The sequence below is a fragment of the Hippichthys cyanospilos genome, chromosome 15 (assembly GCF_059441005.1).
Source record: "Hippichthys cyanospilos isolate Australia breed blue-spotted pipefish chromosome 15, RoL_Hcya_1.0, whole genome shotgun sequence".
Lineage (NCBI taxonomy): Eukaryota > Metazoa > Chordata > Actinopteri > Syngnathiformes > Syngnathidae > Hippichthys > Hippichthys cyanospilos.
In genome coordinates this window covers 11,572,350-11,585,226 of record NC_142383.1, presented here as the reverse complement: position 1 = coordinate 11,585,226, position 12,877 = coordinate 11,572,350, and the positions used below count along the sequence as shown (strand labels likewise).

Genomic DNA, 12,877 nt, shown 5'->3' with positions numbered 1-12,877 from the left:
ACTGCCTTGACGCTCCCATTGGCATTTCACTGCCTTTTAGAAAATGACTGAGCCTCTTACGTTTGATTTTTTTTTTTTCCTTTCAGTTCTTAATGAAGCAGTACAAGGAGACGCTAAGAGATGATGTCATCTCCTCACACATACCGATTCCCTCCGCCGCCTCTGTAGACAGACGACCACACATACATAGACGTTGAAAGAGTGGGTAGGGGGGAGGGGCACTTGCACACCTTCATCATGAAAGTCACAGTGCATTTATGATAACGCATCACAAGCGCGACAATGTTAGTTAGATTTTCCCAGCTTCCGGTAATTGGGAGCAATGAAATTGATAAGGTTCTTCTGTATACGTGTGTGTGACTGTGAACCGTGCATACTATCTTAGTGAGCCCCATCCAAGTGATCGACCTTTTTATAAAGAGAATATTTATACACCAAAATACATTTCAGGTAGTTTGAGGCCTCACATTCGATTTGATTCATTTTGGTAACAATCAAAAAGAAATGACTTCAGAAGACGTATAATGATTCCTCTGGGTGTGTGTGTGAGTGTGCTCAGACTGTGGGGCAGGTTAGGATTACACCTAGATGGACAGGCAGTGCATGTTCCCTGAGATAATTGCATTTCTCTCACCTGTTACCCTTTCCAGGCCTTCAAGAGCGCCACAATGAGCTCATACTGGTGTGCCGGAAAGGGTGACGTCATCGATAACTGGTGTCGCTGCGACCTGAGTGCCTTCAGCAGAGATGGCCTGCCTAACTGCAGTCCCCTCAGCCAGCCTGTGTAAGTGTGAGCTGAAGCCATTCATACACAGTGCTTTTTACGGATGGCTGCACATGTAGTTGAGAAAGTTCCAGACACAAGGACGGTTCCCCAAGTCCTAATAGCTGTCAATCAGCCCTTCCTCTGACAGGAACATTCCTCCATTCAAGGTGTTCGGATGACACACTTGTGATTTTATGAACGACTTACTCCACATCCTGTAGAATATCCTCCTGAGATCCGGCCTGTCCATTTGTGTCCACTGTTGTGTCACAGCAAGACAGCAAAGTTAATTGCATGTCATCCAAACATTTGAGACATCATTGGAAAGGCCAGGCTGTCTTCTACCGAACACATGAGGACTTAGTAGGGTAGCTTGAAAAAGTCAAAAGATATAGCCCGAAATCTAGTGTCCACTACAGGGAAAAGAAATGAATAGGTTGAGTCTCATGAGGACATCACATAGAAAGAGGCCCGACATCTCAAGCAAGGCTGGGGGGAAAAAAGTCGACCAAGTCCGGTAAATTGATTTTCTAACTAGGTCAGCTAAAAATATCCACATCTACATATTTACATATTTAGTAGTTATTAAGATTATAGACAATATTAGGGCAATTAAGAATGACAATAAGGAGCTTTCCAAAATCAATGAAAGCACTAAGGCTGTATTATCCGAGAATACAACCTGTCATTGCGAACCATCTATAATGGTACGTTTTTAGGTGTTCACATTTTGACCAGTAGGGCAGGCAAGAGCAATACGTGCCCAACCTGCGTGTCAAGAAGAAGACCGGGAACTGCAAGTTATTGACCTCTTAGTGTATAATGTGGCGCTCCAATCTCAGTTTTGTCATTTGTAAGTTTTGGTGTTAAAAGATTCATGTATAGAATCATGAGTAGTCATATCCACTCACTCCAACTCATGTTCAACTATAGTAGAATATAAAAAAATGAATGTAAAAAAATATAAACACGAAAAAAAGGAATTCAAATCATTTTCATTTTCTGTTAAAAACTGTTGATTGCTGATAATTACTGATCATTTGCTATATAATACATGTCATAGTTCTACTTGTTTTCTTCAGCTTGCGCTTAGCTCCTTACCTGGAGCCATCCAGCACAATGGTAGCCCTGGAGTGGTTAGACGTGGAGCCCCTGATTGGCTGCAAAGTTTCAGACTACATCATCCAGCATAAACGAGTGGAGGACCCCTCCGAGGCCGAGGTCTACACAGGTATGAAATAATACTGGATCAACCTCATTTAAATGGAGACTGTACCGAAGGTGGAGCACAAAATTCACTTACTAAACAAAACGGCAACATCTAAATTAATAAAATGATTGATTTGATGTGTGGAGACTTGCCCCATGCTTCTAATTCGCCAAGTGCCAATATGATAACTTTGTTATGTAAAGACGATAATATCCTATTATAGCAATTCCCAGGAACGCGTATGTATGCCTGGAGGTATGTGAAGACACTTCATGGGGTCCATGAGATTATGGGCTCTAAATAGATAATATGAACTGTGAATAGCAGCACATATTCAATATCGCCCAGGTGCAAGTCTAGTTTTCTACGCTCCCCGGCGCATTTGACATTTTGTTAACAAAAAGTCCACTGCTTAAAAAAAGCACTTTATCCTAAATTCGGTGATGGTAGAGGCCTGTTTGAGATTTTGGCAGACCTCGTTTTGCCTCAATAGGTGTTCGGGCACGACTCTACTCCGTGCCCATGGTGCATCTTGGAATTTCATGACCAAAAGTAGTCAAACTTTTAGGTAAGATTTAAATGAGATTAGTGATATTAATTGATTACAAATAATTGCAGATCTCAATAAATGAATGCCTTCACTCTTCAAATTACAGCATATCCTCTTGAAATCCAGCCTACTGCGTTCAATTCTGTCCACAGTTGTGTCCATTTTGTCTCAGCAAGACAGCAATGTTAATTGCAGCCCACCCACACACATGAAACTTTATTTGCAAGGCCAAGATGTCCTCTGCTGAGAACAGTAGGACTTTGTAGGGAAGCTTCAATGAGTCAAAAGATGGAGACCAAACCCTAATGTCCACTATGGTGCACAAAATGACGAGGCTGGGTCTCAGGAGGACTTTTGATGGGCATGAACTTGGAAATCTATTCGGTCCTAGTAAAGAGATGCTTACTGATTGGAGTTAAGTGGCTTGAATTTCAATCATAAATGCCGCAAATTTGATCCGGGCTAGGAACGTTGCTGACCCTCATTTGCTGCAGAATTGTAAAAGTAGCCACGGCGCTTCCAAGGCACCAAGGGTGAGTCAGAGGAAGGCTGATAGGAATTGAGTAATATTGGTGTGGGAAGGAGTTGGCTTTAGTCATTGGGAAGTATGGACAGGCCATCCATCAGCCCTGGGAGGAGTGCTGATGAAGCATGGGCCCCAGCAAGGTGGTTGGAAGGGGCAGATGGTGTGGGTGACTCATTCTGCGATGTGCCAGTCACCACTATAAATCATGTCCTTGCAAAGCGTGTAATACAGATTAGACATCTCTATCTTCATTTTTTTACCTTTTCACCCCCTTCTTCTCTTTATACTGGATGTGAGTTATACGGTGCAATACCGCGGCTTCGGAAAACTGACCGGATGATGTCGGTTTTGCGAGTGAATTTGCATGGAGGAGCATCTCATTTGGACAATTTCCATGCGCATTGACCACCGTGAATTATCGGCAACAAATCGAGTGGGCGCCGCTCGCAAGGGGAAAACGCTGAAAACGTCAGCTTGCTCAAAGTCGCCATTGTTCTCCGGCCTGAGCAGGACAGAGATCGCTGATACATACTTGGATGGCATCTCAGGGGAAGATTTATGAAATAATAGGGGCCTCTTAAAATGATGAGATCTTGTTCTCTGGACTCAGCAAATAATGGTGTGCAGTGTTGAGATGTATAATTTTCTCACACTTTACACTGACTTATTTGGAAATTACTGGATTGGTACTGGGCTATCTTCCTGCTTGGCATCTCCTCTAGGGATAATCTTCAAGGCGCTTCCTAGGAAAATGGAAGACGGCTCAATGAAACCGAAAGCCCAGATAGGGTCCACCGGAGCCAAGCGGGCCCTGCCCACCTTTCGGACACAGGCCCGAACAACCGTTTCCTACTTGAAATGTTGGACTTTGACGGACACGGGAACACAAATTCCTTGGCTAAGCAAGCTTTCACCGCTGGCCACGAGAAGCCCCTTTTTTGAGAATACATTCTTTGCTCAGGGGCATCTTGGTGGTTTTCTGGAGTTCTTCGTTTTCCTTCTTCATATTTTCCAAGTCTGAGTGATGATTTCAAGCAGTCGGTCCTTTTCCTGACATCTAACATCTAAAGGGTGGGTACTCACGCACTCAAGGATTAGTCGTCTGATTTACAGGAACCCATATTTGACAATCCTAAGGAAAAATCCTGATCCAAAGCTTTAGTCAAGGCTCATACTTGGAAGAAACAGCGCGATGTTTGGGTTTGGCTCATTTGCTGCATTTAAGTTGGGCTGACTCTTTGACGTTATTGTTGCACTTTTGCGTGTAATTCTCTGTGTAACACATGCAAAACTGGAACACACAAACTCCACAGACATGAATGCTCAAAATGTGTGTGATTTCCATCGCTTATTTTGAGTGGCGGCTTTCTTTGTCTCAGTTTTGGATTTTTACCAATTCTAAAATGCATTATGTTGTTGAATGTGCTTTAAGGAAAAGAATATGCCCTCATCTTTGTCTCTTCCAGAAAAAAAAAACGCGCCTGGCGGTAAGTGATTCTCATTCTGGGTTGCTGTTCATTACATTATGAAACCCGTTTGACACTGGGCATCAACAGTGTGAAATTAGGTTAGGGCAGGGGCGGGGCTTAGAAATTGACTCATGAATATTGCTTTCCACCCTTAAGAATGCGTCAAGAATAGACCTGTCAAAATTACCGGTATCGATTAGTCCACAAGAATTCGATTATCAAATGAATTGACTTAGACTATTAGTCAAAATCTCCTGATTTCAGCCCCTCGTGCTCTCTTTCATGAAAGCAAACTGATTAGCTTTTTTTGTTTCATCCAAATATGACATCTGCTTTTACTTGGAAAAACCATTTTCAAACCAGTAACTGAATCAGTTTCAAAAGGTTTGGCGAGAACAGCATCAATCACTCTGTCTTGCATTCGTTAACTATTATTTCGTTGTTGTTTTTTTCACAAAACAATACTAAATAAACAGATTTTGGTTAATACACTGTTATTGAGGGAAACATTTCTTTTTTGCAATATTCATTAATGCAATATGATGAAATAAATGATAGAATAATCAGTTCTAGAAATATTTGGTTGTGAGATCCCTTGTCAAAAATGACCCAAATTGGGCCAAAAATCATTTTACCCAGGTATTATTCAGCATTTTTTTGGTGTTAATTTCTCATTTCTGCAAAGTGCAGCAATCACAATTAGACCTTGAATGTGCTGTTCGGAGTTGCTAACGTCCCTCTTCTGTGAGTTCCCCCAAAAAGGACCATGCAAACAAATCTTTTGTGACACGTCTGATGTGTAATAAAACAGGAAGTTAATGTGGAAGCAATGATTATTTCCCATTCTGCGCAATTTCTTGCTGTAAAATTTTGAAGTGGAAAAACTGACAGCCTCCAGCCTGTCTGCAGTGGAAAAGAAAATTTTTGCTCACCCTTCAATGAGGTATGAAGGAGTTGTGTGGTAGTCACCCACTACTGAAGTATATTGATTTATCAGGCCTTCACCGAGTGGTTGCCACAGTGTGCCTCAAATACTACTTTGAATTTAATTATTTCACTTTCATTCACATTGTGTAAGACGATAGGGTGTTTTCTGCTGTTTCTTTAATAGAAGCAAAAAACCACCGGTCATGTCGCTTGACTGTGTTTAGTGTCAATAATAAGAGCAGTGCCTGCATTCAGTGACTGCTATCTTATTGAATTTAGGGGAAAAAATGGTTTGAGGTTGGCGATTTGAAGGCAGCTGCACTCGCACTTTCATGCAAACGTCAGCGCATGAGTCACACAGTCAAAAGTGCACCCTTTGAGGAATGTGCACAGAAACGACTCAGTGGATTCTCAAGCCGTATTTTGAATGCCAGAGTTGTCTAGACTACAGTAGGCGGAGGAAATGATACCTGTCCTCCAGTACATACAGTTCTGTCAAGTCGACAAGATGCCGTCTATAGTTTTAACTTAGTGATTGACTGATTGGGTGTTTGCTTTTGGGAATGCATTTTCACCCCCATACTGATTCAAATGATTTAACAAGTCTCTCTTTCATCCCGTGTTTTTTCTTTTTTTTTTTTTTTCATCTGTGCAGCTTCCTGCATGAATGAATGCAATCATCCACGTCCTTTGGTGTCTTGACTGTGAATGCAGTGTATTCCAAAGGCAGTATCCCAAAAACGCCACTGATGTGACTATGTCCTGTTCATATATATATATATATATATATATATATATATATATATATATATATATATATATATATATATATATAATTCTAAAGTGTAAAATAAATGAATCCATTCCATGTGCTTCCAGAGACAGCCAACATAAACATATGTTTACGTTGTTTTACTTTAAAAAGTTGCTCAGTTTCAAAAACAAAGCTCAATTTTTCTGTGAGAGTAATATAAGAAAAAAAAAACTGCTTGTAAAGATCATTCAGATTTGGTAGTGTTGTTTTTCAGTTAAAACCAAGTATTAGAGAATCAAAGAAAGCTATTACAACAGTTGATATAAAATATTTTGCTGACTTGATGATTTTACATTTGTTCCAAGATCTTACGCAAGTATCTGTTACAAGATTAATGGAATACAGTTTTTGAAAAATGTGATTAATCACAATTAATTATAGAAAATATAGTAAATGTAGTAGGTAGGTACGTGAAAGATGCAATGTTACACAGCGTACCAGTTATGTGCACCTCTGTATATAGCCACCCTGTATATACAGTGTGTGTGTGTGTGTGTGTGTGTGTGTGTATATATATATATATATATATATATATATATATATATATATATATATATATATATATATATATATGAAATTATGGCTAACATAGATGTTTCTTCTTAATTCAAATTTTGCACAAAGTAACACCCCACGGCTGCGATTATCCCCCCACACTTCTTTGAGGCTTTTCCATGGAGAGTCTGTAGCTATCTTAGCTAAGAACAATCGACCCGTCCTTGCAGCAAAGTTGAAGGTGAGGACATTGTGTGACACTAGGCAGTCATCTTGCTTGCACTAAACCACTAAGAAAGTGAGTGTTTGAGCAATTAAGTACAGATGCTCAGGAATGTGGAAAGGCACGATATGGAGACCAAGGCTGGGGGAACCTTCGGCCCATGGGCAGCAAGAGACTGTCATGCGATTCTAAAAATAAAAGAAACCGAAAACCATAACAAGTTCATCTTATCTGACAAAAGAAAAAGTATTTGTTGCATCGTATTTATTCAAAATTTAGTCTGGCCCGCCGGAGGTCATTTTTATTAAAATACACAGACCCTGACGTAACACAAAAACACTTCTGGAGCCAGGCGTAGATTCGGAGCAGACAGAGAGGGATCACCTGTTCCCACAAGTGTAGCGAAAGGAACACTGACTCACAAAGATGAAGTGCAGGTGAAGATGAGGTCACCGCAGATGGCAGTCGATCATCCCAAGTGCTGAATAAAAGCAAATGTAAAGGTGAGTTGTGATGGCATTTATAGTCTTCAAATATGATAACTCATCCCCATTGGCATGTAAATTGTGACTCGCTGATTCACAGCTTGCAGTCTGGAGTGAGCGTGCCGGCTGTGTAAAAGTGAAAAGACTCCAAACATGAGCTGTGTTTAAATGGTTAGTGAAGAAAAACGTCACCCCGGCCTGTTTCTTCCTGTGTAAAGGAATGGAAGATAAGTCATTTGAGGCCTGGCTTACAAAGTTCGACCATGGTGTGTTCCAGGACGCTGATCATACAACAAACCCTTCATTTTCAGTTTAAATGATGTGAAAGGATTTCACACATTTCGGGGATTGGAATTGTGTTACTTAGGGGTGGGGGATACCTTGATAATTAAGATTGACTTTGAATGAGCAGCAAAATTATTTCAACATTACTGAACTTTGGGGAAAAAAGTGTGACTATATACTGGTGTGTGTGGACTATTTTGAAGTTTTCATACTCTATAACAGTGGTTCTCAGTACCTATCAGCATAACATTGCGTCCTTTTCAAATTAATCGTAATTTTATTTTCCAATATTAGAGGTATAGTGCCCTATCGTCATGATGGCAGCATTAAAAATTAGGGGTGTCAGATTTACATCTTAATAGCAAAGTATCGTCATAACTGAAGCGCCTATTTTTTTAAATACCCTTAACTAAACTTTTAATCTCTAACTTTACAATTTTTGTGCACCAATTAAATTTGTCTTAAATGCATTAGACTTTACCGGCGTAAGTTGTGTAATTGGAAGAGCATTTGACAGTTGTCAGTCCGATTCATGGAAAATGTAACTTTAAAACATTGCCCCAACAGTACTTTTGATTTCGAATGATATGCATTCTTTGCAAAAAGGAGCTCGCTTACCACAGAAGCAGCTCAAGTTTAGCCTCATACATAAATGCGAAGCGCCCAGATCCAACTGGGGCCACAGCTAATGAGAGCAACAATGAGGCTAATGTAACGAGACATAGCAAAACTCTTTGACAGACTAAATTAGACAGCCCATTTTGAGGAGGTCAGCGACGAACAAGATGAATGATCTTTTATTATAATGTTATTTCCTAATTATTTGCCGATTGGCTAATGAAACTGTAGCATTCCTCCTGATGGTCAATAACTAAGGTCGCAGCCGGCATTTGGTACTAGTCTCAAATACGGCTAAAGGTGCAAGGTTATAATTTTATCTGTTAGTCTGTTAAAGAAAATAAATGAGTGACACCACTTTTTCCATTGTTGGATATTAGTCTTTTGATCCAAATAACACAATGTATCTAAATAAAGAAAAATGTAGAGTATTACTCTCAGAATTTTTTTTAGGTGAGATGAATTAGATCAATCAATTACAGATCTCAATTATTATTTTTAATCTCTTGACAGACCCACTCAAAATATTTTAAGTGTACATAGAAATACTTGCATGAGATTGCTCTGGGGGGAAAACCCCAAATCACAGGGGTCTTACTTTGACGGCCTCTAGATGGCACACCAAGTCAGGGGCAGCGTTCACCAAGCAGCCATTGAATAAGCAGCTCTGATGCATTAGTGTCAGTTTGGGCGTTCGTCCACAATGGCCCGTCAAAGCAGCTGTGATACAAGCCCAAATTGGTGATCATATTATAAGCATGCTAGCTGGAGAACCTCTTACCTGGAAATGATAGTTAGATTGACATTTTAGGCATAGCCTTTGAACCCGCTCTTGAAACCCTTCAGCAGTTTCCAAATATGACCTCCTAAGACTCGGCCGCATTGATCGGACAGTGGTATGTAGGTCAAGCCGGGGATACTCTGCAGGTACTTTGGGAAATGCAGGAAAGCACCTCACATGGTTTCTACCACTTGGGTTTGTTTTGCACTAAATTGCGTGTTTTGTTTTGACTGCATGGGAATGATTAGCGGCTTACCTAGTCTGTAACGTCAGACGTTTGTGTTTCCTGTCTCGCACGGTGAGTTCCCAAAAGGAAAAAGGGGAAGGTGCCAAAATCGTTATGAAAAGTGTCTAATAAAATGCTTAAGTGGAAGGCGCCTCGTATACGTGACAAATGCGGACAAGCTTCTGGTTTCCGTCATCACCTTTCCTCGATGCCGTTGTTTTGTCAGCCGCTAATTCGGTGTCCCTAAATCACACTTCTGCCGAGGCGACACTTTTATGTCCGCACACGTGCGCATGTTTAATGCTAATTAAAAACTGGCGGGACCATTTTGCGTGTGTTACATCTGAATGAGAGCAGATCTTGAGTTTGATTTTTTTCTAGCCAGGATGGAGGGATTGCGGGGATCGTAGGAAGTGTGTGAAGCGGTTGTTTGAAAACATTGGAAAGTCGTGCCGTCCGTCGGGAATAACGGGCAAGAGAAAAGAGGCGATGATGTCATTTCACACTTGCAATTTTGCACTGTAAAAAGCCGACCAACTGTTTGATCCCTGCACCTTCCTTTTGCCATTTCCAGCCAGACATGCCCATGACATTTGGAACGTCTCTTTTCCTTTCCTTATGTTCCGACGAGGTATCCCGCTCCCTTCTTTATGTAAGCGCGCCGTCAATGCACAATTGCGTCGATAAGCCCTTATTCAAAGAGATTGAATTATATGGAGATAACCGGCGTCCTTGAGCACGGGTGCAGATAACAGATTGGAGTGACACAGCTGACTCTCTTTGTTTTGTTAATTAAAGATGACCTCATCGCTAAAAATGGATGCTGTGCACCTCCTCATCACGAGCCTCGCCATCAGCAGATTGCGGATCGCAGGCAGGGGGCCAAGGGGTTTCTGCATTCCCTCTCTTTTTTTTCGGCCCATTCTTTTCCATTTTTGCCTCCTCACAAACACGTCATTAGTGGCACTTCATCAACCTTTTTTTTTTTTTAATGCTCGCTTGTCTTATGGTATACAATATAGAGTCAGTCTTTTGCAAGCTCAGTGTTGTGTTCGCTACAGCAATGAAAGAATAATCTTTGAACATGACGAATCTGACCCAACTTTTGTTTATGGATGGCGAAACACATTCATAGTCATATTTGGGCTGAAATGATATACAAGAATTTACCAACTAGACTCAATTCTCAATCAAAGTTGGTTCGAACGCAGCAATTTAGGAGAAAAATGACTTCTTTTTTTTTTCATGCTTAAGATTTGGCAGTCGTCAGAGTTGAAACAGTGCTATCCAAAAACACGAGTGATAAATCCTTCCTCATCATGCAATATAGAACGTAGTACTTGGATACGCTTAGTTCATGTTGATCATTATTCCAGATGCTCCTAAACTCTGAAATCTTGCTATTCAAACTTGGTGCTTTTTAATACCAACACCCTGTACTGGTCGCAAGTCAACTGCGGGGAAAATGTGAACGTGTTGTTAAGCGTAAATCAATCCCACTGCAGCTGTACACTCTGCTATGTTAACCACTACATTACGGATGAAAACACTTTTATGGTCAAAACCATCCTTCCATTTTTTAGAACAGGGGTGGACAATTAATTTTGCAAAGGGGCCACATGAGAAAACGGAATTCTTGCCGAGGGACAACCCGAGATGCTATACTCCATTTTGCGTGAATTATTTTCAATGTACTGTATTAAAAACAAGAAAAAAAAACACATTGTGGCATTTAAATCAATTTCTATATATTGCACATGGTAGCCGACTACTGTAGGTGATATTACATGTGTGTGTGTATATATATATATATATATATATATATATATATATATAGATATATATATATATATATATATATATAAAATGTAGTGTATATGAACACAAGAAAACATGAAAAATTTTTAGATTTTTTACAATGTGGCCAATTTGTTGGTGCATGGTAATAATACCAAATTTTGACCCTAAAATCAAGGGTGAATCCCATACACAGGTGTGTCCTGTATCTGGGCAAATACGGTAAAATATGGTGTACAATGAATCTGATGACTAATACTACACATTTGGAGCTGTCTATTTGCTTTCAGTTTCATCAGGCTTAGTCTATTTGAGCCTCTTCCCTTCACCGTGCATGATATTCCACTGCTTAACCTCGGACAATTTTGCTAAATGCTAAAGGCTGAAGTTCCACCACCACGGTCGAACTTTGAGGTACCGCCACACTAACAATGAGAGCGAATAGCTAAAGTCATCAGTCGAGCTTGCCACGCCACTGCCTGGTCCAAAGGGACCCAGTAGGGCATGTGCAGTAACAACAAAATGAAACCCAGATACTTGCCAGGGGCAATACATCACTCTATTATGAAATCCTAATGATCACTCTTGATATTGTAATTTCCATAATCCCCTTTACGTGATGATTGGGATCCAGACAAGCACAAGTGGTGCACATGTTTGGAGGGGGAAGAAAAGAATACAGTCAAGAGGATAAGTGGAGTGGAATATTTGCGACTACTCTTTAAAAAGCACAGTGATGCGAAGACCAATGATAATGACAACCAGGCCGCTGAGCGATGGTGCTGTTGTGGTGCTGGCCAAAAAAAGAAAAAGGGAAAGAAGTGTTTGGCTGCCTTTGAAGAGCAATTAATTCCTATCAGTAGTAGGTTTTCACTACATATTACGCAGCACACTCAGGCAATAAACATAAAAGTCAGAGCCAAGAATAGTCCAAGGATTTGTTTATTTTTTTTGAGGGGGGCGGGGTCAGTTGCGTCCTGTTCACACATTTGTGTTTTATGATTTTTTTTTTTTTTTTTTTTTTTTTAAATCCATGCCTGTTATTCTCATGAAAATTTAGAAGGAAACAGAGACCAAAAAAAAATTGAATTTATTTCCAGAAACAACACAGTTGTGCGTTTAAATCAGTCCAAGGAAACATAAATACAACATTTTGGCAAAACAAAAAGCACACACACATACATTTTGACACAAAAATTGGATTTATCGTTGATCTAGTTTCTGGGACTGAATTTAGGTTTTCACCATGTTTAATATCAAGTACATATATTACAAGCTTTCTAAAAACAATTGGTAAAAATTGTTTCACAACAAAATCACAACTATTATGACAAATTTGGGGATTCATTTGTTTACAAAAAACTGAATGGAAAAAAAAATTAAATAATACTTGACAAAATACACTTATTTACACATTATTTTAATTTTGTATACACTATTATCAACCGTCGTACAAAATAGTTGTTAAAATAATGCTATTAATCACAGCTACTATTGAAAATTTTGTCATCATTTCTTAAATATATATCACTTGACAGATATGCTCGACATACTAGATAGATAGATATAGATTTAAATTCTGCATCATTCAAATATCTGTAATATAATCAATTTTTGAGCTACCTCCATGTATTATATATCATGTTTAAAGGGAATTAATAGAATTATAATTGTATAATTATCTCAATTTTAATTTCTGAGACAT

General features: G+C 39.7%; 1 protein-coding gene across 3 annotated transcripts in view; it reads left to right on the top strand.

Moving 5' to 3' along the window:
• The window catches only part of astn2 (astrotactin 2), a 217,083-nt gene that overhangs the window by 182,547 nt on the left and 21,659 nt on the right, over positions 1-12,877 (top strand). For all 3 annotated transcript variants that reach the window (XM_088435029.1, XM_088435030.1, XM_088435027.1), the window contains exons 18-19: positions 651-784; positions 1,849-1,997. In XM_088435029.1, the coding sequence (XP_088291155.1) occupies positions 651-784; positions 1,849-1,997 (283 nt within the window). The remainder of the gene's footprint in view (positions 1-650; positions 785-1,848; positions 1,998-12,877) is intronic.